The 24,771-nt window shown below is 45.7% G+C and overlaps 1 protein-coding gene across 3 annotated transcripts in view; it reads left to right on the top strand.

The window, feature by feature from the left end:
- Nucleotides 1-24,771, top strand: part of LOC144782069 (acylamino-acid-releasing enzyme-like) — a 500,573-nt gene that overhangs the window by 121,668 nt on the left and 354,134 nt on the right. For all 3 annotated transcript variants that reach the window (XM_078661213.1, XM_078661214.1, XM_078661215.1), the window contains 2 exons: nucleotides 8,754-8,926; nucleotides 9,958-10,095. In XM_078661213.1, coding sequence (XP_078517339.1) covers nucleotides 8,754-8,926; nucleotides 9,958-10,095 — 311 coding nt within the window. The remainder of the gene's footprint in view (nucleotides 1-8,753; nucleotides 8,927-9,957; nucleotides 10,096-24,771) is intronic.

The following is a 24,771-nucleotide window of genomic DNA, read 5'->3' as shown; positions in this document are numbered from 1 at the left end:
AGTGCTCTACAATAGAGTTTATATAAAAACAGAATAAGAGGGGCGCAAGTATGCAGCCTTGCCTAACCCCTCTGTTTATGGAAAATTTCTGTGTGCATTGACCCTGGGACCCGAACCTCACTCTAGCTCCGGCATCTCTATATAGTTATTTTATAAATATGATGATGGTGGGATCCACCCCGATATGTTCCAATGTTGACCAGAGCTGAAGATGGTCCACGCAATCAAATGCTGTGCTGAGGTCAACAAAGGTAACAAACTGGTCCCCTTTTTTGGCCTCGGTGTATTTGGAGATCAATAGGGACAGGTTAAGGCATTGTTCCTGGGTACCCATTCCCTTACGGAACCCATATTGGGTTTCGGAAATAACCTTTTTCTCTGTCTCCCAGTGTTGAATTCTCTTAAGGACGATCCTTCCTGCAATTTTCATAAGACCGTCCAGTAGAGATATGGGACGGTAGCAAGCAGTATCGTCCCTATTCCCCTTTTTAAAAATGGGCACTACAATTGCATCTGACCAGGTGTTAATTAAGCCACATTTGTTTCCCATATTTAAAACATTAGTTAAGAGGGGGGCCCAAAAATCGAGGTTTGTTTTATAAACATCCACAGGGGTATAGTCGGGGCCAGGAGCTTTCCCTGATGGGCTTTCCCTGATGGCATTTTCCACTTCTAGTGCAGTAAAAACCAAGTCAATTGGATAGGGGAATACTGGGGGGTCAATTGACTGGTGATCATAAAATGTATTATTCAAAGATAAGGGTTCATTTTGTTGGATCTGAGTATCCCCCTGGCTGTTGGTATAAAGTTTGCTGTAGTGTTCTACCCAGAGGTCTGCAGTGATTGCTACATCTATGCAATTGTCACTCGCTTTTATGTTATATACCGATCTTATAACTTTCCAAAAGAGGTTAGCGTCCTTATTCCTGGCGGCTTCCCCCAGAGCTTCCCAGGCCTCCCTTTTCATTGTAGCCTTGCGATGATTAATTTCCCTTTTATACTCTCGTCTGGCCTTGGAAATGTGCACCCTATCTTTTGGGATAGCATTTAAAACTTTCTTCAATTTCTTCAGGGCAGCTGTGCAGCTAGAATCGAACCACCCACGTGTGTGTTTCTCATTCTTTTTATGGCTCCTCATTAGCATGTCTTTAATGTAAAGCTGAATGTTAGCGAAAGCTGCCATAATCGCCTTTGGATCCATATCCTCTTCTAAACCGGCAAGTATGTCTGTAAAGCAAGATGATATGAGGCTGTGGAAGAAAGTTAAAGGATTCATTTTCTCCCACTTTATCACATAGCCGTTTATTTTTGTTAAAGTGACCTCCAGTGGATATAGCGGCCCACTAGATTCCTTTGCTTTCTCCTCTGTGATCATTACCCCAAAAGTAATTGGATAATGATCGCTCATTGGGTCGTCCCCAATCTCCCAGAAAGTTATAAAATTGGGTTTGATGGGGGACGCTAGTGCAAAGTCAATTGTGGTTTCACAGCCTCTGCCATTATATGTTGGGGCAAAGGGAACTGGGGGGGAACATGCCTGATTAATGAAAGTAAGATCAAAAGAGAAGATAATGCTGTTGAGGAGGGACCCCAACTTGGTGTGTGAGAAATGGAAAGGGCCATCCTCCTCGTGATCCGAAAGGCCGCACAAACCTAACTCGGAAGATGGGCAGATGGCACAATTAAAGTCTCCCACCCATAGCACTATATGGTCCCCCGTGTTTTGATCTCTCACTTTATGAATGTGGTGTGACATTTTATTCAAGGTCTGTTCCATTTCATTTACTGGCATGTTATTATAAAAATTTACCAATATCACCTTTTGTGTGGTGCCCCATTTAAATAAAAGAATTTGAAAGTATTGATCGGAATGGAAATCATATACCTTTATGTCTCCCGCATTCGATGTATATATGCACAGGCCCCCTTTGTTTCGACCCTGGGGAGAGGGAACAGCGGGTGAATGAAATGTTCGATACCCCATAATATGACTTTCCTCAACAAGCCAAGTTTCTTGCAGGCAAAGAACGCCATGCTTCTTTATAATTTCCAACCAGGGTTTATGGGTGATCTTGTTACCCAAGCCTGCTACATTCCAAGATAGGAGTGAATGTTTCGAGTCGCTGTTTTTCTGAGGTGGTTGGCCAACCTTTCCCGTTGCGTCTATCGGGACTAGGGAATGTACCGTCTCTAGATGTTGTGTGGCGCTCACAGCAAGGGGACACTGGGCTGGGCAGAGTTCTTCTGCACCCAGGGAATTTTGATTTTTATTTACAGATGGAAAATTGTCAGTGTTACTGGCCTTGGTTGAAAGATTTAGAGTGCTCGACCGAGGTGAAAGATCAAGAATTCCCAGTCAATCCACCTGATCTAGGCATTCAAACCTATTCATAGTGGGTGCACCTTCCCACCAATTATTATTGGTTTGCCATCCCTGCCCGTTCCCCTTCCATCTGTGATTGTGGGCTATGGACCAGACCCCAGAAGGCTCGACTATCTGTTTTGGAGGGTAGAAAAAGGTAAGGGGTTAGTGACAATCGATTGGTGCATCGCATGTGTATCCCATGTGGTGATAAGTTGGGCTGTATGGGGGTCTGCAAATGACACCACAATACAGTCTCCTAATATGGTTTTATTAGTGCGACCCACCCATGGAACTCGCCTGACCATTAAGACCCTGCTTGTGGTGGTATGTGGATGCTGCCTGTTGGCATTTAGCCAGTGGATCACTTTGTTCTTTAAGGACCACTGGGTTTCCACGGTGTCAGGGGCAAGTGTAGGTACCCCAGCCAAAATAGCAACATAGGGCCCAGCATCGGGAGGGAGGTCAATATAGCCCCCGCGGAAATTCTGTTTATTTGGATATTGGTCAAAAGTACGCTGTAAAAGGGGGGTAATAGGCTTGGTCACATTTTGATCATTTCTAGAAGAATTTTTGGGCTGCACTTGTATTAGGGGTGGTTTTGTATCTGGATTTGATGAACTTGATGGCAAAGAAACAAGGACGTTTGCGATTTTCCGGGGTTTAGGAATTGGAGTAGGTTTGAATGATAGGGAGGGCAAAGGAGAGGGGAGAATTATAGGAGCAGGGGATGCCTCGATAGGCACTGATGCCGATTGAATGCCAGCATTTGAGGCTGGTACAGGTTGGGTACCATCATTTCTCGCCTGTGTGAGACCCTCGGTAATCTGGGGATATGTAGCTTCCAGCTGTTTTAGGCTAAGCGTGGCCAGGGAAACTAAAGTTTTATCCATTTCAAGCAGGTGAGTCTCAATACGTGACAGTCTTAGTTCAAAAGGTGACAAAAGTTGTTTCAGAGTAACCCAGACTGTTTTGAGAAAATGTTCATCATCACCCGTCTTGCCCATATCCCTCCCCAAGTCATTTTGGCCTCCCGTTGTTGAGTTGTCACCAGAGACAGCAAAATTCTCTAAAGCAGGAACAGTAGTGGTGTTAGGATAGGTAAGATCACTCTCACCCCCTATTTGCTGGGAAACTGCAAGTGAAGTTTGTTTAAGGTCCCCTATTTTAGGCAGAGTTCTTCTAGAATTGAAAAACTGATGCCTAGCAATTTTTGCTTTCTTGCGGTTGTAGGCAAGTTTAGCAATGTTCTTCCTTTTCGTGGTTTGACGATGTAGATGTTTACTTTTTACTACCGAAAAGGAGGGGGCAGGGATATCCAGCATAGTGATAGGCTTTTCCTGTACAGTAGAAAAATTATTCTCAGTGGGTTTAGGGGACATGGGTGTAAAAATAAAAGAGGAATCTAATGGAGGTGAAGAGGAAGAAGGATAAGAATGATGAATGTCGGCATGTATTAGCAGAGGGAGGGGGTGTGCAGCCTGTTGGGGGGATGCAGCGGACGCAATGTGTCCCAAGGATGATTTTTTAGAATTAGCAAATGTTTGGGAGAGCCTGCGCGCGGCGTCAAGCTCGATAGAAACCCTATTCTGTATTTTTGTAATTTCGGCGTCTATTGCCAAGTTTGTCTTTACTAGAAAGTCATCCAAGGTGCCATTTGGCTTGGTCAGGCCCAGTGCGGTCTTACTACGACTCCCCCTAGTACACATGATATATGGCAGATATAATTCTTGTGGCGTACTCACTAATATCAAAAGCCAAGCCCGAAGTCAATGATACAAACCAAGGGGGGTGGGCCAGGCCAGTCCTCTTAGGCCTCGAACGGCCTCAAACGGTCCCGCCCTTGTCCCGGGCTTATCCCCGGGCGCTCCAGCCCGCTCCCGCGCAGCGTCTCTCACTGGTTTTTGTAGGCCAATAGCAATGGGGCGTGGTGCAGGAAGGTGAGGGCGGGGCGTTCAGGGAGAGCGGGGCCAGGTGCCTCAGCCTCACGCTCGCAGCCCTGAAGCCTCACACGCCCCCTCGGTGCAGCCAAGCAGGAAACCAAAAAACAAAGGAACAAACGGTGAGGATTAAATCCGCTGCGGGACCCGCGAAGCGGGTTCCGCAAGTCGTGGGTTAAGGCAGCCCTTAAAAAGACGCGCAGCTCCAGCCAGGTCAGGTCCAACCGCCACAATGAGGAAGTCCAGGTGCCTTTATGATTACAGGAGGTGAGGGCGGGGCGTTCAGGGAGAGCGGGGCCAGGTGCCTCAGCCTCACGCTCGCAGCCCTGAAGCCTCACACGCCCCCTCGGTGCAGCCAAGCAGGAAACCAAAAAACAAAGGAACAAACGGTGAGGATTAAATCCGCTGCGGGACCCGCGAAGCGGGTTCCGCAAGTCGTGGGGTTAAGGCAGCCCTTAAAAAGACGCGCAGCTCCAGCCAGGTCAGGTCCAAGGATGTTGTTTCAATACCCGATGATACAACGTGGGGCAGGCTCTTGGGTGACATGGCAATCGTTGAGGGAGGAAGTGGAGGAGGAGGGTGTCTATATATAAGTTTGGGGCCCCAAGATTCTTTAAACGTGTCCGTCTGAAGGTTCTTAAGGCCGCCTTGACAATATGGTATAAAGCGTGACGCAGATTGGGTATAGGATATTTTTCCGACTTTGCTCCCATTTGGGACTCCCCCGGGACCCCACTCTGCCTGGGTGGTAGCTTGGTGATCCCGATAAAGAAGGCTGATGTGGTTAAATGATCGGATTTGGTGGACATAGATGGGATTCTTCCATGGGAGATCTTAAGAGCTTAGATAGGCCCCACACTCTCTAAGTTTAAGTATCTCCAACGTACATCATGGGATGAGGCAGAAGTGGGCGAAATCACTGGGAACTTGGAACTTGAGCGGCTACTGCAAAACGTCCAGCCAAAAAAGAAAGAAATATCTTTGTGGTATACAAGGTTCCTTGAAGAAGACGATTCGGATATTCCCCCTCAAACATCGGTCTGGAACCAATCACCTCTCGCCCATGACATTGAAGACTTTTTTTGGGCCATCCCTTAAATTACTTCATAAATACATCAAGCATGCTAGTTTAAAAAAGAATTCTTTTTTGTGCTTAACAGTCTTTACTACACCCCAGCTAAGATAACTAAGTTTGCTCAGTCGCCCCTCCCCAAAATGCCCTAGATGTAAATTACCCAATGCGGACGATATTCACATCTTTCTTGAATGCCCGGAGTTAAGATCTTTTTGGAAAGATGTGGGGGATTCTCTAGCGTTCATTTTTTAAATTAATATCGAGATCAATCTCCATCTTGTGATTTTTGGGAGCAATGTTTTTATCAACGGGGCGTTATCACAGATTCACAAGGGGTTGCTGTTATACTTTATACTGCTAGCTCGGAGGGATATTTGTGTAAAGTGGAAAGACTCGATTCCCCCGAGTAGAGAGGGCTGGCTCAAAGCTGCATTTGGCATGGCACGCCTAGAACAAGAAGGTAGCAAGGAAAACCCACATAATATCTGGCATCCTCTGTTAAGCTGGGGACGACGCATGCGATTGGTAATCTCTTAAGTGATGGTCTCCTACCTGGGTCCTATCATTACACCAAGCCCCTACTACGTGAGGCAGGTCTGGGCGACCTAGGCAAACGCAGTTAGCCGAGAGGCGCCCAGGTGTAAAGTAAGACGACTTGACAAATCTGCTGATGTCTTTTGGTGAGATGAGGACAAAAAAATATGATATATATATATATATATATATATATATGTATGTATGGCAGTGCAAAAAACAGCCAAAGTACAACATCCCTTTTCATCAAATCAGATGTCTAAGCAAACAGAGTGCTAATACAGTACTATCACGATCCAGCTAGCGAATTGCTAGCTAAATGCCGGCCGCATAATAAAGTGACAGTGCAAGAACCAAGCATACCATTTAAAATACTTCTCAAATGTTAAGCCGATTCGATGTCCAATCTCCTGAACGTCATCTTCTTCAAAGGATGACCCCGCAGATCTTTTTATAGCGTTGTATACTATTCACATTGGCAAAAATTGAGTGTTCTGTCACATCCAACCTTAAGTGACATGTGCTAAAAAAAAAAATCTGTAACCAAATTTGGATATGGCTTTACAAGTCATAAACCTATTTCCCCAATCTCCCACTCCCTTACATCTTGGGTATTTTCTAGCAGATGTGCGGAACATTTTGTTAAACCTTTCTGGGGTGTAATAGAGCATCCAAGCATTAAAAAAGATCACTCTGTAAAAGCTTGCCCCCTGCAGCAATGAGAATCCATACTCGAAGTACTTATCTCTATCTGTGTATGCCTCTGCCATATTGCCCGAATTTTAGAGGCAAATAAAGAACTGTCGGACCGAAGTCCCCTATACCAAAAACTCTGAGAATCATTCACTTTTTCAGGCCTAAAAAGTCTCCCAGCCAACCCAGAAGACCAGTAAACCTCATAGAAAGAGACTATTAAGAACCAAGACCATCTGTCTATAAGAGAAGCTAAAAGAAACTTTCTGTATGGTATTACCAGAGCAAATCTGTGCCACAAACTTGACTCCATCCTGATACAAAAAGTCTCCAATCTTAAAAATATGAATCTATGCCCACTTCATAATAGCTGATGGCGAAAGACAGGGAGAGAGATGGGAACTGCATGCCAAGAGGGTTTCAGCGAGGATCACTGGTATTTTAAATTCACGAAAAAATTGTCACTTCAAAGCAATAATGTTCAACTAGGTCCTATACCTCTCTTTCTTCAGTATTTTGGGTTCCGTAATGGCTCCCAACAAATTGGCCATACTACAGCGGTCAGCCTAAATGAAATGTTAAAAGTTATTAAACTAAGACCACTGTATAGAAAAACGGCATAAGTGTACAGTAATAGACGCAGAGTAATAGGTCCTGAGACAGAAGAGTGCCAAACCGCCATGTCTTGGGCAGTTGGAGTATTTTTAAACTAGCCCTGTGAGATTTATTACCCCATATCAATGTTGAAAAGAGAAATATTATAAGAGAAAGGATTGACATTTTTTAGTAGCGCTATCCACCCCACCTAGGATTTGGGGACAGACTATAATAAAGTCCAAATGGTGAAGATAAAATGGATTTTGGTTAATAGTGGGGCAAAATTTTAACAATAACTATCCAGGACAGAATCCAAGTAAAATATCCTAAGCGATCTCCTGGGGTGGGAATTATAATTGCCCCGATATCCAAAGTTGGATCGTCAATAGTCCTGTTCCTGGCTTCCAGGGACTGAGTGGAGGGGGGCTGCTCGAGTTGGGGGTGAGGGAGACCGGGATGGTTGAGGGGTGTAGAGGTGGGCTCGGTGGAGGGGATAGTCACTGCAGGAGGAAACATTTGCTTCGATACATTGGATGAGTATGGTTTGAGATTACTAGTTGGACCAAGTAGAGATATTTGTCATCAGCGCGATAAAAAAAAAACCCCAGAAAGGATGATAAGGGAATGGACTTTATTATAGTCTGCCATAATGAGACTGGATTCAATAATAGATGGAAGAAGGATGCATTCTTTTTGAGCTAGCGGCAGTAGGGTCCTTCTGTCATTCTCATACAAGAGACGCACTTTGTCCAGGTGAAGGAAGGCAAAACCCGTCCTTGGGATACGATGTTTAACAAGAGTTATGGTGCTTGCCTGTCACAACGTTACATGCCTGCAGTATGGATGTGCAGGTTAATCCTGACAGTGATTTACTTTGACAGGGGAAAAAAGTAAATGGCAAATGCCTCCTACTTAACTACTAGGTGGAGGAAGAAAGACACTTGAAGCATATATCTTAGTTGGAGCATTGACTCTTAAATCCAGGTCCTCCTTACGTGTGTGCATCAGTTGTTTAGATCGTATTCTTCCTTCTGTGTTTACTGGGCCTTAACTGTGACAAGTAGTGTCACTGCAACACTACTGGTGCACTCAAACTGTCTTACCAAGGACTTCCTTCGAGCACTTGACTCTCCGAGGTTAGTGAGACTGAGCAAAAAAAGGCTTACTCCAGAATTTCTAGAAAATGTTAAATTGTGAATGGGGGTTTGAACACTGAATTGTCCATTTTTGTATCTTTGGTCCGTAATAGAGGATTGTACGCCATTCTAACTGTGATGATATTGCCTATTAATTGATGTATGGTGTTTTTAGGGTTCTTGTCAAGAAACTAAAATACACTTGAAATTGAGGAGAAGTTGGTTGGAAAAGTGTAGGTTCTTGCTGGTAGATGAATTAAGGTTTAGTAGCCAAGCAGTGACAACCGAATGAATTAAAGAAAGTAAAGAAGATGCTTACTGTGAGAAACCCCAAAAAATTGAATTGCTTTTGTACAGAGGCTATAGGTGCTTTGGTGTTCAGATATTTTATTTTCTTCTTTTTCTTCCGATACCAGAACAGTTTGGTTGTTTGGCTTGGTCGTATTCAGAGACACACCTGCTTTATGTGGCGGAGAAGAAGCGCAGAAAAACAGAATCATTCTTTCAAACCAAGCCTTCTGAGCTGAACACTGCAGCTGCTGATGAGGATGATGTCCCAAAATCTGAGAAGCAGGACAAGCCCATCAAGGTTGTATGATCTGGGAAACCTTCAACGTAGAAAGCCGCAGAGGAGTGCAGGTCAGCGAGCACCAGTATCTGTAGAGGTGGTGCCAGTTGTTTTAGCGTCTCAGCCTAAAGTGCAGATTCAATGCATACAGCGAAGAGAGCCATAAGAGAGTCTCCTCAAGAAGGCAAAGCGGTATCAAATGAGAAACTTACCAGTAATGTCTTGCACAGTAAGCAGAGAACAGAACTGGACCAGTGTGCCATGTTGATCTCAAAGCAGTTCCGATGAACTCATAACTTATGACATTGTCTTAGCATGGTATCCCCTCCATAGTGTGAGTGCAATAAAAGAGAGGCTATTCTAAGAGGGTGTTCCACAATAGCATATATCATGCATTGTGTTGGGTGTGCCAGGCTAATCTTGCATTAATCAGGTGAAAATGGTAGGAAATGAGATTGTGTCAGGAGGATCTCCCAGCAGCAGTAAGATGAAAGTGGAAATGCATTGCTGGTAAACCCTTGGCTCAAGGGGCTCGATCATTATAGCCCCGGTGGCAATATTGAAAGGGTATGCCAGGACAGTCTGTGGGCTTTGAGTGGCTAAAATAACTAACTGTCAAGAGGACCATTGTGCAGTCTGCAGGAATAGAACCTAAGTTATGTATAAGGATGACCAACTATACTATGCTGTAAGGAATTCATATTTGGGTGCCCTGTTTGAGTCAAGATACACCTTAGGAGAGGGATGTGAAACTGAAGCAGGTGGTGTACTTGATTTCCGCTACATGTAATAGTAATCCAGTGGTACTGAGTGGCTTTGCCCTCCCCCGCCACACTCCCTGTGACCAGCATCAGTCATCATTTTTTAACAGTTGTAAGGATTCTGGAGTTCTTGCACTCCACTGGATAATATCAGTCCAATAAACACAAAGTAGAGAAGCAAAAACATAACGATTCACATGTGTGCTGTCATTGAACTACACAGTGGTGAACATGTTACAGATGAAGTAAAGGGTAAACTAATATTTTACGTTTTTGCTTCTGGTCTTGTAGGGTGACCAGTTTGTGCTTCATGAAGACTGGGGAGAGGGACTGGTCGGTAAGAGTGTCCCTGTGCTATGCGTTCTGGATATTGAAAGCAGCAACATCTCTGTGTTGGAAGGAATTCCTGACCACATCTCACCTGGACAGGTAAGACATTGCATCACACTATGAGACGTTATTGATAATTTAGAATGCCCCTTGCCACGAGATGCACATTTTGCTTGTTATCTAGATTAGAATATAGCCTTTGTATTGTGATTTGTTTGATTTTTTCATTCCACCTTTGAACTGATCAATTCAGTAGTGTTATTTTTGTATATTGTTTTAATTTGGAAATGGATTCAAACTACCATCAGATTTTTAGGTCTCTCCTTGCGTTAGCAGCAGGCATGCGCTGCTCTCGCCATGCGAGTGCCTTTTGCGATCGATTCTTCCAAAGCTTTACATGCACGCGTACGGATGGACAAAGATGGCTGCTCTTGCCATTCAGCCAAAGCTAAACATGCACGCGTACGTACGGACAGTGGACAGTCCGATGCCATCTTGTGCCAAATAAGTTTATATTGTCATGGCAACACACAGAGGGACAAAAAAATTGCACGCACATGTGGACAGCCTGCATGGCGGCGTGCTTTCGCTTTCCCTCCCTGGTGCGCGCATGGCGGCGTGCTTTTGCTTTCCCTCCCTCAAACACATAGCACGTCAGCTTAACTTTTAAATATACCCCGGCCCCCCCTCCATTCAATTCACAGACGCTGCACAAAGCAGGCGCTGTGTTAATTACAGAAAAAATATTTGGTTACTTTGAGCCCCTCACCTAACTGCATGCACGAAAACGGACTGCAGGAGAATGAAAGCTATTGTCAGTGCTTTGTTTACCTGCCCCTTTCCTGGCAGGATTCATTGTCACTGATGTCCAGGGGTTCGCGGAGCTGACATTGGCCAGTAGGCCGGTCAAGAGCAGGCTTTGGGGTTCCCGGTCGTCGAGGCTGGGCTCTGGCTTTCAGACACAGCTTTCAGACAAGCCTTCATGTGCCTAGGTGAGAGATGTGGGGTTCGCACCCTAGAGAGCACTTTTCCTGGTGGTCGCTTATTTATTGTGACCCAGACAGGGTTCATTCAGCAGGTCGAGGTCCGAGAAGGCAAGCTAAAGGTTCGGGGGAACACAGGCTAATTTACATATTGTATCTGGCCACAATTCATCTGTCCAGCTGGGTACAGCTATATGGAAATTACGGTTTGTTTCTGAAAGTTTGCTTTGCATGGATTTAGTGGAGATGGGGGAAACTGACGTCCTAATGAAGGGGAGAGGGGGAGGGTGTTGACCATCACCCGAGACTCCATGTTCACAGCTGTTAGGGTTGCTTTCTTGATTTATGAATCCTACGGTGGCGGGCGTCCTACTGGAGCTGCCGCGGGGGCATGGAAACTGCTTAAGTTAATGCCACCCTAAACGGCACGAGCACAGTGACCGCAGCCCCTACATAATCCATAGGGGTTTGGGGTCCCGAAATAATGTTTTTTACAAAACCGGCTAGACTGATTTTTTTTACTGTAAGGTTCTTAAAATGTACTGGCTTTAAAGCTGTGGGTATTACGAACAGCCCCGAAGAGGAGCTCTTTAAATATCTCAACACTTCGGTGTACCGAGGAGCAGTATTCCTCTGCAGCAAGCAGATGTCTATTGACATTGAGTGCTGTGCTAAAGGTGCATGATTTGTGAACGTTCCTTGTCCTGCTTACTGTCCACTTTAACGCAGATTTTTTATCTGCTGCTGTAAGGGAATAACAAGCATTGAAAATGCAATAGGTCTCGCCTTTGACTAAGTTAATGCCATTTGCTTGCTAATGGTATTGTATAGCAAAGCAAATGGCTTCAACTTAATAAAAAGCAAGAGCTATTGCATTTTTAATGCTTGTTACTGTAGTTGTTATCAATACAAAATTACTTGGCCACATTTCTGTTATAAATAACGGCGGCTACCATCATTTAATGGTGCTAAAGTAAAACAAAAACCATTGAAATGTGCCTGTGCATGCTTGCGCATGCACTCATGTGCATTCATGGTGGCCATCTTTCAGTGGTTTATATTATACTTTATTAAAATAAAATATTCGAGGATGGCCTCACATACATGCACAGATGCAAGGACGACCTTTTGGAGTACTTTTTGTTATATTTTATGAATAGAAGTGTTGACAGTTAGCTGTCGAATTGGCTGCTATCTTTGAATTAAAGTTCAATGTAACTTGTAAAAAGACAATTTCAGTGATAACGACAAAAGATGCACCTGTTGCTTGACTTCTAGCCATGTGACAAGTCAGCATTTTCCTACCAAAAATGACACCCAGTGTGGCAGCATTCTTGAAGTAGTTTATGACAAAGAAAGTAGACCAGGCAATACAAGTGAACTCCAAAATGAGAGAATGCTGTTATTCTGAACCTTTCTTCGATTCCTTTAGAAGGCAGGTCTATACAGGTCAGCACTATTCTACTGACCAAAATTATAGACTCTTAAAGCACGGACATATGCAATATTTTCTTTCTGTCTTTTCTCTGTTTATCCATTTTATCTCTCTCTGCCAGAATTCGACCTTTTTATTAGTTTTGTTGACGTATAGGAAGTCATTCTTAGGAGGGCAATGGCAGCAAAATGCAAGTACCCTGCGAGGATCTATGGACAAGCACTTTCAAGACCTCTTATGTGAATCTGTTTCTTATTATTATTGGTTACTGGCAGTAGATTGTGTGGGTATCGTTTTTTCCATTGGTTTTCCAGGCCCACTAATCCTATAGCACCCCAACTGGATAAACCGGTTTCTCCTTTACAGTACTTTACTCTGTGTTGGTAGTGAAATCAAATCATCACTGTAGACACACTTGCAAAACAGGTGGGATTTCCTATTTAAACTGGTTTCCAAACATAATAGTACCTGGATAGGTGTTTCCAAAAGACAAGGCCACCAAAGATTCTCAACCTTCAGTACAACAACCTGGATGGATGGAAATACTCTAATTGAGGTGCCTCATGCCTGACAGTTTCATAATCAAGTGAGCAGCAGGCAAAGAAGATGCAACATACAAAGAAGTCAGTGACAAAAAACAAAAGTAGGGGATAAAGTTGAAGATGCATAGGATTTTTAAATATTAATTAGGATATACCATTTACTACCTTAGTGTGCTAGTTACAAGTCCACAGTGATTTTTCGTTGAATATAAAGTAGTGAGAAGAAGATTTAAATATCCTGAGCACCAACTTCCTGTTAATTTTTTCTTCCAAGGACCCTCTATTATGGTTAGAAGTTCAAAGCATTTAGTCGTATGTTTCTGTAAAGATGAGCTGAAGACTTGAGTTCTTTTAAATAACTTTCCTATTTCCTGGCACAGCACTCGCAGCAGGTGCCTGCGCCTCCAAGCAGCTCTTCTCAACCTGATCTCAGCATTCGCCCACACAATCAAAACAAACATTCCATTCCACTTTCTTCCTATTTACCAACATACCAGAGGCCAGGATAGGATGGATCACTATAAATCTTCCCCTTTTTGATTATACAACAAGGAATAAAAACTACATTAGATTGTACAAAAAGAATAATAATACATAAGAAAAGAAATCTTGATTTTGAAATATTCTTGAAATAATATATATAATCACTAGGTTAATACATTGGAAAGAATTCAGATAGAGGGAATTTATTCACACACATAGTCTTCTAATCTGGAGGGTTTCCTTACTGCTCTTCCAAACCTTCCAGTTTTACTTTCTGTTCCTGCTGTGCCTTCCTAAGGAACCATACTTTCTCCTGAATTGTCTGCACTCTCCACCTCACCATTCGTGGTGGCTTGCCATGTCACATTAGTGTCTTCATCCTCCGTCCACCAATCACAGACTCTCTGACCTCCTGTTCATCAGCATGCGCACACAGACAAGGCACTAAAATGTTGCACCTTACCGTTGCTTAACATATCAGCTATGCAAAACAATTTGATTATCTTATGTGGTCTTGGAAACCTGTTCTGCCCACTTCTTAACCCTCACCATATCGCCTACCTGCAACTTAACAGATCTGCAGCCATGTTTACTATCGTAATGTACCTTGTATACTTGTTTGGCTCTGTCAATGCATCCTTTCACCTTTCACTTGCACATGTTGCTTTAAGCTTTTTGGTCCTGATGAAACGCCAACGACCACCCTGGCGATAAAGGCGTGAAACATGTCGACCTATGATACTTTGGGGTTAACATGCCTACAAAAACAAGCCATCACAGCTATAGGTACACCTATATGACAAACTGTTGCATATGTACCTTTTTACTATTCTTACCTTCACTTGGCACGCACTTTCCCTCCATCAACTATACCCCGCACACCCGCATGCACCATCCGGCTGTCCTAAAAGATCTCCGCCAAAGTGTCCCTGTATGGGGCCCGTAGGGAATTGCAGCGCCGGCCCTACGTGGAGCAAAATGGCCCGATGATGAAGCATGACATCCTATGGGTGTGTGAGGGCTACTATGGACAATATTGTCTCTTTTCACACCTAGTCTTTTCTTCCCCTCTTTTTCCTCTTACTTTAGACTGAATGGGTGACTTTTTGCACCCTGACGTTTCAGATGACTTTTTGCATCTCACGTCTAGGTACAGTGTCCTCTTTGTTGTTGAGATTTTACTAATTGGCTACAGTCTCCTAAGTAAACTTGCCCTCTGCTTCCGTCCATCAGTAGTAAGTAACCACGCAAATTCCTTTACTGCAACCTATAAGCTTCCACATTTCCTCTCACTATAAATGCTAAACCCGTCCCTTTTCCTCTTAATTGCAGTCCACACCCCTTCCACTGACTCTTCATAGGCTTCATCGCTCTTTGCTTCTGTTCTTTCACACTATGTGCTCTATCCCCGTACCCATTTCTCTCAGTACAGACTGAATTGTGTTTTTCCTCATCGCTCTCATTACAGGCTACAGGCTCAATGCCCCTACTTCCACTACACTGAATACAGGTTTTATGCTTGACCCCTTTGCCTCCAACTCACTACATGTTCTATGCTCCTCGGGAGAGAGCAGTGCTGTGGCTCGTGAGCATGTAGCAAATACACTGGTGATGGGCTTACTAGCCGGAAGAAGAGACAGATGATGGTTGCAGTGATTTCAGAGTGGAAATAAGTAGGACCTGAGTTGGAGATGGGTGGGCTACAGTGGTAAAGTAGTGTACAGGAATGCAAGGAAGTGTGCAAAGAGGATGCTAGGAAAAGAGGTGGTCAGGTTTGTAGATCATGAGTTGAGGCAATAAGCAGGAAGTGAGCGGCAGAAGGAAAGATGTGGTAGCCAGAAGGGACTACAGCCATAAGCAACTGAAAGATCCAAGACAAACGGGAGGTGTTAGGATGAGGAGGCAGGCATCTGTAAGATTATGGGTTCACCTTCCTTGGCAAGTAGTCAGGGGGTCAGTTTAGTCCGGGCAGAAAGAACATTCTGGTTTAACCCCCAAAATTCTGGTTATTAGAAGCATCTTTCGCCCCTGACAGCAGTAGGCCAACACCCTGGGAGGTTGAGGAAAGCAGAATAAACAGGGAAGACAAAAAAAGGGGGCCTCAATAACATACAACCAAATAACCTGCATATATTTCAGGCAAATTACCTCGAAATCAGGACACAGTCAATAATCACAGGGGATCAGACACAATCTAGTCTTGAGTATTCTGGGCGAAAGTACAGAAAAAGCAACCTGAAATTGAAAATGTGAAATATCTCCCTGCATATTTTGGGTACATTCACAGAAAATTGCAGATCATAGTATAGGAGTATAATATAATGCACACTTTTGCCTCTTTTTGCAGCTTTGATTATAGTGGATTGAAATCAATTAAGGTGTCCTGGGGTGGCTCAGGATGGACTTGTTGCTAGCCGAATAAACCCACTTAAGTGCAGAAGCTGCTGGCTTCCTGCTTGGCCTGTTAATAGATTCCAAATGTTTATCCCCCTTACAATGGATTGACTGTTTAACCGTGGTGCTCATATCCTCCGAAGAGCCACTGCTGCTATTCTCTGAGACTGGAGAGCTTGTAACTGTCACTTCATCTTCGGACCCAGAAGCCTCTGAAACATCAGATAACGGGGAAAAAACGCCCCCACAATCAAGAGCATCATCCGGTACCATAAGCCCAACTGTAGCATCCTTACAGTTCATTTTCTGTAAGCCAGAACTAAAATTCCTGCTGAGCCACTGCCGAGCTTAGCAAAATACATAGAGGGAACAGTAAAACGGACATCATCCTATTAGCCAAGCAATTGACTGCATATAAATATGAGTTTTGCCCCACCTCAAAGCCCGAGACTATAAAGTCCGACCTAGCTAAAGCGGTTATAATTACGGTTGGAAGAGCCGACGTAGAGCATCGTGCACGCACCTCTGCATAATGCAATGTAATTGAGCCAGGATTAGAAGTGGTAGTGATAACATGAGGAGCCGTCACAACAAAATACACACTGACCTGAGACTTGCATGTAGAGGAGGGAAGACCGGATGGCTCACTTTGCTGCGTCCCTGCTTTAGTGATGCCTTGTGTGCTGCTTGGTGCTTCCCCAGTGTGAATCACAGGAGAGTCTGAGTTGCATTTGACAGAAATCTTGTACAGCTGTTGGTGTGTCAAAAATCCTTGACCTGCCGTCCACGTCCACTCTCCTGTGTGCAGAGTACAGCATCCCATATTTCAGTCCCAGATTCCGGAGGGTGGCTTTCACGCCATTATTCTTCTGGTGGGCGTCCTGGACCAGCCTGGTAAAGTCTGGGTAGAGGGACACCGATGAGCCCAGCCAGCTGAGCAGTCCCTTCTCCCTTGCCAGGCGCATAACCGTGTCTCTGTGCTGAAAGTTGAGTCTGGTGATTATCGAGTGGTCGGGCCTCTCCAGTTCGGGTGGGGCCCTAGGGTATGGTGGGCTCTTTCCACCAAGAATGCAGGAGATAAGGACTTGTGACCAAACAGTTCAGTAAGCATTTGTTCCCAAACCCATCTAGGCGTCCTGTGTTGGTGGTCTCTAGTATGCCTAGTATACAAATGTTGTTGCGCCTACTTCTGGCTTCTAGATCTTCATTCTGCATGGCCACTGTCTTAAGGAGCTTCTCCACACGTTCCAGTCTTTTGGTGGTCTGAGCCGGACCATCTTCTGAATCTGAGATCCTGCCTTCTGCTGTGTCAAGGTGCCCTTCATGGCGGTCTAGGCACATGCCCATTACGTCCAGGCTTTTATCCAGAGCATCACAGCGGGTATCCAGGGCTTGAATCCCACCCGGAGTGCTACCATGTGCACAAGCGTGTTTGTGTCCGAGACTACTCCGCCCTCTACCATATCTGGGCCACTTGGTTCTCTGGCATGCCTGGATTTGACAAACTTTAGTTTGTGTTACTTAGGCTCACCGTGGACCATGACCCACAGGTCCAATTGAGCGCACTGTGTGGCTTGGCTTATTTTAAGTGTAGATTGTGCCACTGAGGGGGGTGTGCTTCAGCACGATGCTTGTGTTGTCGAGCACTAGTGGTGGCTTGGGGAAGCAGGTCTTGGAATGCCTCGTTATGTGAGTTCCTGTCCAATTGTGGCTCAAACGTCTTCCTGGTTGGCCACAGGACTGGCCTCCATGCTGCCCTGTTCCGCCACTACTTTCTCTCCTGCGCACCCAGTCCGTGTTCAGCTGTAAGAGCAGCAGCCCATGCAGTCTGGTAGGGGGCTTTGTCTAGGTTCAACAGGGCCTGGCACTGCCGACCTGGCCCTGTGGGCAGCAGTGGGCCTCGTGGGCAGCAGCGGATCTCGTGGGTCTCGTTTCTGTATTTTGTTTGACCCTCTAATCAGCATAGCTCCGCGCATGCCGCACCCAATGTGAGTTCTACCCAGCCACTGCCAGTCCAGCACGGCCCAGCTGCCAGCCCCCAGGCTCACACTGTCACCTTGGGGCCTCCGCGGGGTGATGCAGCAATGGCCTTACCTCGCTCCAGAGTCGGCAGGGCGGGCACTCCTGGATGTCTTTCGCTGCTGTGTGTGTACTGTTGACCTCATGCACCGGGCCTCTCCGATCGACACACTGGGGGCAAAGCTTCAGCACCTTCGGTGTTCCTGACCTACTTCCTTCCAGCAACTAGTGCGCGCAGCACGGTCTGGCACAGTCCCTCACAATCCGTCAAGATTTTTCTCTCTAGGGGGCAATGTCTTCCCCCGGGCGTAGCTGCTCACCCAGCCACAATGCCTCTGTCGCTGCCCCATTTACAGGCAACAATGAGTTGTCACGCCAGTTCCGCAAGATCTTCGGTCTGTGCCTCAGCTGTAGTCCCTGCAGCGCTTCTCACTTTATTTTATGTGACAATGATCTGCCATGCATGCTTATTGTCAGGGGAAGTTCGGTGGTGCATCAAGACTACGCGGAAATCTAGGTCGGCAGCTTGGCCACGGCCCCCCCCCCCCCCCCCCCCACTCATTCCACTTTAATACGGGTTCTCCTTTACCTTCTAAAAACGCATGTGGTGGTGCTAAATTACTCGCATTACCTGAAGCCATTCAAACAAGCGAGAAGCCATATACTGAAAGAATACCAATATTGTGTAATTTTAATGTACAGGACTTATTTTTCCGCTCTTTTATTTATATCACAGGTGACGGGCAAGTACCCTGGGTTCGAACACCCAGAAACAAGATTCTGCCATAAGAGTTTCCCCAGAGTATTTACTGTAATACTTTAAAAGCGCGACTGCCGCTTTATTAAATGTAATCAGACTGGCACAATTAAAGCGTGCATGTTACTGGATGTGCTCCTCGTAATTGACAGGCTGTTTTTTTAAAACCGTGGGCGACGGTGACATCGCTCTACTCAGCGTAGCCTTTCAATATGCCGTTCCTTCCCAAAGTATGGCCGCCGGGCGTGGCACAACGTACAATATCACCGCTGCCATTGTAATTAGACTTCTCCTTCAGTATGCCTAAACTGTCAGGCAGTTATCGGTGGCACAATGTGGAGGTACGAATAATCCAGGAAGCGTTGCACTTTTTAAAAAGTGTTTATTAATGTAGCAAGCGTGGGAGAACAAGCAACCCACAACCGGTCATTCTGGTGCTCTCGTCGTAACTGCCAAAGTAAACCGCTTCAGCATGGTAGACGAGAACGCCAGAATGCGGAGTGGATATTGAATAAATACAGTGCCTGAGGGCAGGCGCACGGGGACGACAAGTTGTTCTTAAAGTGAAAAGAAAACTTGTTACAACATCATTCCCCTTTCTTTGACAAAAAAGAAAAGATAAAATAGAACTACTATAAATGTGAAACATACAACATAAGGAAAAATGTATCAATGAGTAATACATGTCTGAAAACAGAATACCTAACCGCATAATAACATCAAATAAAAATCTTTACATTTCTGAGGAACAGAAACATTGCGATGCGATTTGTGAGAAGAAACAGGAATTGAGCGCTTATTAGGTAATGATCGCAAGGTGACTGAAGGACTTTGACAGGATGTGGTGGCTGGAGAAATGACACTGGGAAAATCATTGGAAACAGAATCCTCGTAGAAGTGAGGGTCTCTAATTAACAAAGCAGAAGATGATTTGTCACAAAAGAAGTCCATGCCAGAGTTTTCTCCATCCAACTCCGAGATGCAAAGACATCCTTGTTTTGCAGAAGTGATTAAGGCTTGATCATGAGTAATCTTTACAAGATTCCTTCTGTTCCACCGCCCCCTTCCGTTTAGCAGAATTGCACTCTTAGCCACTTGGATGACTTTGACAGGTAGGGTAAATTTGGATTCTCGTGTCTTAATCCTGTTGTTTATTTTTTCTTTTTTTCAAATATTTTATTAGTCAATTAGCAGTTACAGCGCAGGGCTCTGTGCTCCAGAGACATCTGCCAAATCAGACATATGTAAACATGAAAGCAATCGACATTTTTATATGTAAGATCAAGGTGCATAACAAAGGAATGTTGAATGATCATGAATTCCCCCCTTAACTCCCACCCTCCCTCTCCCCACCCCCCTGAGATCCCCCTCATCCGCTTAATCCTGCCACAGTCTAAATAAACAAACAAAGAATCCCACCCTGTTAGCATGCACCCCCACGACCCCCTCCCCTCTCTGCACCTGGACCGTGCTAGCAACTACTCCAGTGGATGGGTCTCCGCCTCTGCCGGCGGCTCTAACCATAAGCCCCGATAGTCCGCCCACCATTTCCAAATCTTATAGTTCTTGCGTGGGCATCGCCTGGCCACAAAGATGGGTTGCTCCAAACCCATGCAAAAATCGAATTCATTTTTCCATGCAGCTACTGAGGGGCCCGCGTCCCCATTTTGGGGGACAAGTCCGCAATTAACTTATAGATGGTGGATTCTGACAAACATTCCCGGGGGCGTAGAGCTCCGCATAGTATGCAGCGGAACTCTCCACTATGGCGGAGGGGTCAGCAATCTGTGTCCCCGCAGAGTCCAGAATTCCCGGTAGGGCCTGGGCGTGGAAGTCACCCTGACCGAGTCGGTGCAACATCTTGCTAGACTTGTCCCCCCATTGGTATACCCTACTGCGCGTCGCCAGCAACACCTGGCGTGCCTCGTCCAGCAACAGGGCGGCACAGGTCTGTTGTGCAAAAAGCAATTGCCACACGTGCTGATCCCTCCCTGCCTCCCAACACCGGCACTCGAGTGCCTCCACGTCCGCCACTGCGCGAGTCAGTTCCTCCCTACGCTTCCTGCGGGCCGCAGCGCACTAGGATATGTCAACCCTGTGCAGGGTAGGTTTCATCGCCTCCCACAACGTCGCGGCGCCAGTAACGGACCTCACATTAGCCGTTGGGTACTGGACAATTGCTTCACTCATATGTGTCCCATACTCTGCATTCTGCAAGTGCCAAACTGATAAACGCACCGAAACGGTTGTTTCCCTCTGCCTATATATAGCTCAAGGGACACCAGAGAGTGATCCGAGAGGCCGCGAGGCAAAATCTCCACTGACGCCACCCTATCGACTGCCACCTGAGGAACAAAGAAGTAGTCCGTTCTGGATAGTGAGTTGTGGACCGCCGAGAAGCATTTGAACCCCTGCCAATCACCATGCATACTTCGCCATATCTCAATCCAGTCCAATCCTGTGACTAACGAATGCAGTTTCGTGGGAAGACCACCCCCCGGGGCTCCCCCCAACTCTGGTCCTATCTTTGGCCAAATCCATAACATCATTCCAGTCCCCACCCACCACGGATAACCCATCTGGCATGTCGGCCCACAAGGAATGCAGTTTCTCTACCAGATTCCATTGTGGGGGGGTGCCTATACACTGCCCAATGTCTATGGGCCTGGCCTGCTTGCAGGCCAGGTCCCTAGACATTGGGCACGCCACACAGCCACTCACGCCACACAGCTCCACCGGTGTGCCTGTGACTTCCCCCTATGCTGCCGCTGAGCTGCGAGTTCGATCCTGCTGCCGGCCGCTGTGCCCCATTGGTTTGTGCTCCACTGTTTTCTCTGCCTGTGTTATTGTGTATTTTCGTTTCTGCCCCTCTGATTGTGCCCACTGTTGACTTTTGTGCTGCTTTGCCACTGCCCTTGTGTCCTGCCCATCTCCCCCCCCCCCTTTTTAGGTCTCGCTGGCATTGCAGCGCGAAGCGCTGCCGCCAACGAGACTTATAGCCGCCGTGTTTGCCTCCAAGGGAGGCAGACCTGGAGACAGACCTGTGCGCGAGCCGATTCTAGTATGGGCACGAGCTCAGGTCTGTCTCCAGGTCTGCCTCCCTGAACGCCACTCCTGCTGCCACCGCTCCCGCCTCACGATAGCCGTGAGCGTGCACATCCCGAAACCGGAAGTTCGGGAGTGTGCACGCTCACGGCTTGTTTGAAGAGCGCGCACGGGACCCCGGCCCAGAGCAGTCAAGCAGAGGCGGCGCAGATCGGTAAGTTTTCTTTTCATATATTTTAATTGTAAACTTCCCCGGCCCCCAATACCCCCCGCCCCCCCTCCCCTTCCGAGTAATGCGAGCCGGCTGCTTGATTGATTTTGCAAACAGTGCCCAGCAGTTGCAGTGACACCGGTACACAGAGTCCCAAGGGTCCTCGGGCCTGTTGAACCTTACTACTCCAACAGCAGTAAAAAGGAGACATTTTCCTTCATTGCTGCTACGCTACTGATAATGTCTTGCTTCAGCTGCGCCTGTGCTAAAATGTCTGCATCTCCTTAGTGCAGGTTTGTTTTGGATGCCATGTGCTGATTCGAGGTAGTGCTAGCTCCTGAGTCTGCTGAGTCACTCCGCGCACGTGGCTGGGTACTGGTTCTGAATATGCCAGCATAATAAATTCGAACTCAGATGCTGTATTACATAGAGCATACAGCATCCGATTTCGAATTTATTATGCTGCCTTGACCACCGCCCAAACAAATGGAGCAAAACACCATTCAAGACCAATATGCAACGTGTTACAAGATTTCCTCCAGTCTGAATCGGTTCACGGCTCTGGGCACACTTGCGCTCACTTCTCCCGTGCCCCTTCCACAACTCCACTCCCGTCTTTTAACAATGCTGCACGTTCGTTTTTTGCCACCTACCATATTAAGGATTTTTTTGTTATTATTTGTGTGTCTTTTGTGGAGAAACTTCCTTTTTGACTAACCTTTGAGAGAACAGATGTGCTAGGGCGTTATGTTTTCACTTAGTTATGAGAAAATGTCACGATTTTTATAAGCATACATTTATTTGAGGGCTTTTCTTTGGGTCCTGGTATATTTAGTGATTACAAGGCGGCATTCTGTGTTGCTACCATTGACCACCACAGGGACCAGGGCTTTAAGTGGGCTTGATGGGGGCAGGCTTATTTCAGGGTGTGCTCTGTCTTGATCTTAGGGGTTGATGCTCATTCCCACTATAAGCTCGATTTGTCTCAGATGGATGAATACAAATACTGCATTAAGGAGTACTAAGCTATGTCTTTTGTTTGTTACATATGAGATCTTGGATATGAATTTTGGGAGCAGTGCCTGGATGCAGCTTAGGAATCAATATCTACATGAGTTATCTGCTGGGTGACCAATGTTCTTGCCTGACTGAACTTCATGGGAGAGTCTTTAATTAAGAGAGAGTGTTGCAAATTGTCACTGTGTGAGATGTGTGTGTGATTGGCCATGGCATTGTTTTTTGTTACTGGGCATGGAAACACTTGTGACTTTGCCATGATTGTCCGGAGTGCATTCATTCCTGAGACTCACGGTTTCAGGGCTTTTGTCTGAGACTCTGCTTTTAGAGATGTTAACGAGGCTGTGCAGATGACTGGGCCTTCTTATGATAGTCGTGTTGCAGTAGTCAATCCTGAGGCTGCCTGCTATCTTTCGGCAACTGGCACAACTACCTTTTTTCTTAGCTGCCAAGTAGGTGATTTGGCAACTACGCTGCTTAGGCGTTTTTATCTGACATTGACAATTATATTCAGACTAATTTCCATGAGGGCCATGCTGGCAAAATGCAAAATTCTCTGCTTTCTCAGATATTTCACTAATTCTGCAAAGATTCTTAAAAGAGCGCATTTTATTGCCAGAGCCTAATAGCAAAAAAATCATTTATACATTGACACAGAAGTTCTTGTGTTGAGCGTTCTGGGATAAACTGTCTGGAAAACTACAATGCGCCTACAGCACGTTTCGTGCTATGAGGTAATAAGAATGTTCCACTCAGGAGGAGTGCGCAGCCTCGGGTTAAACTGTTTGCCAATAGTCCCAGAAATCTTCATTTCCTACAGTCACCGAAAATCAAGGTTTTTAGCCCCAACATGAATTATATGCTCATAAGGAGAGCATTGATAAGGCCCTAAAGATGAAGACAGTATTATCTATTAAGCCAGGTAAGTATGTGGTGTTGCAGAGAGAATATGAGTGATCAAGATTTGAGTTTTACATGCAAGTTTTACATTAAATTGCTCATTATTCTATTTTATTTTAACCCCTTCTATGCTGATGACGGCCCCCAACCGTCATGCATCACGGTGCTCGTGTGCTGATGACGGCTGGGGGCCGTCATGAACCCACCCACTCCGAAAGTTGCCGCACAGGCGCAGAATCGCGGCCGCGTCCAAGGGGTTAATAAAACGTTCCTACTCCTTGGACACCCAAAGTGCTAAGTGGCAAAGTATATGTGGGTGTGTGTGTCAGTGTGCGTGTGTGCATGTGTACGTGTGCTGAATTTTAATAATTCCTTTTTGGTGGTGGCTGCTGTGCCAAAATGAAGATGAAGTATTGTTGCTCACACTACGCTTTGTGTGGTTTGTCAGAAATGTGTTTTTGAAGGACGGTCTTTGTAAATTGACTCTAGACTGTGATTCACTATAACGTTCTCTCATAATCCCTACATTGGCTTAGTGCTTTGAATTGTACATGGTGCAGTGGTTTTATGTTCCCTGCATTCAAATTGCTGTTGTGATATTGTTTTAGATGTTAAAAAAGTGCAGTGCGTGGGGTGTTCTCATCCTTCCCTCCTGTCAGCATTAGGCTGGCACTTGACATCAGATGCCCTATTGGTTTAGTGCACTGAATGTGTAGCTTTAATGTTCTCTTGGTGTGGCACTTTATATGACTGGCTGGGCACATGGATACTCCGTTTTAATCAAAGGTCACTGAAAATCCTTAGCGGCAATGTCGCTGTCTGGCCACTAAGTTAATGAATGATAACCAACAGGAGTATGTTAGGACTTCTGATGTCATTCTGCTTCTGGACCCGTGGTTGACAAATGAGTTTTTTTGCAGGGGTTACTCGTCTTTCTCAGCCGTGCTACTCTCTCGCTGGTTGGTAGTTACATGGCTCAAAACATCTCT

This window comes from Lissotriton helveticus, chromosome 9 (assembly GCF_964261635.1).
Source record: "Lissotriton helveticus chromosome 9, aLisHel1.1, whole genome shotgun sequence".
Lineage (NCBI taxonomy): Eukaryota > Metazoa > Chordata > Amphibia > Caudata > Salamandridae > Lissotriton > Lissotriton helveticus.
The sequence above is the reverse complement of the archived record's forward strand: the minus strand, read 5'-3'. Positions and strand labels throughout refer to the sequence as shown.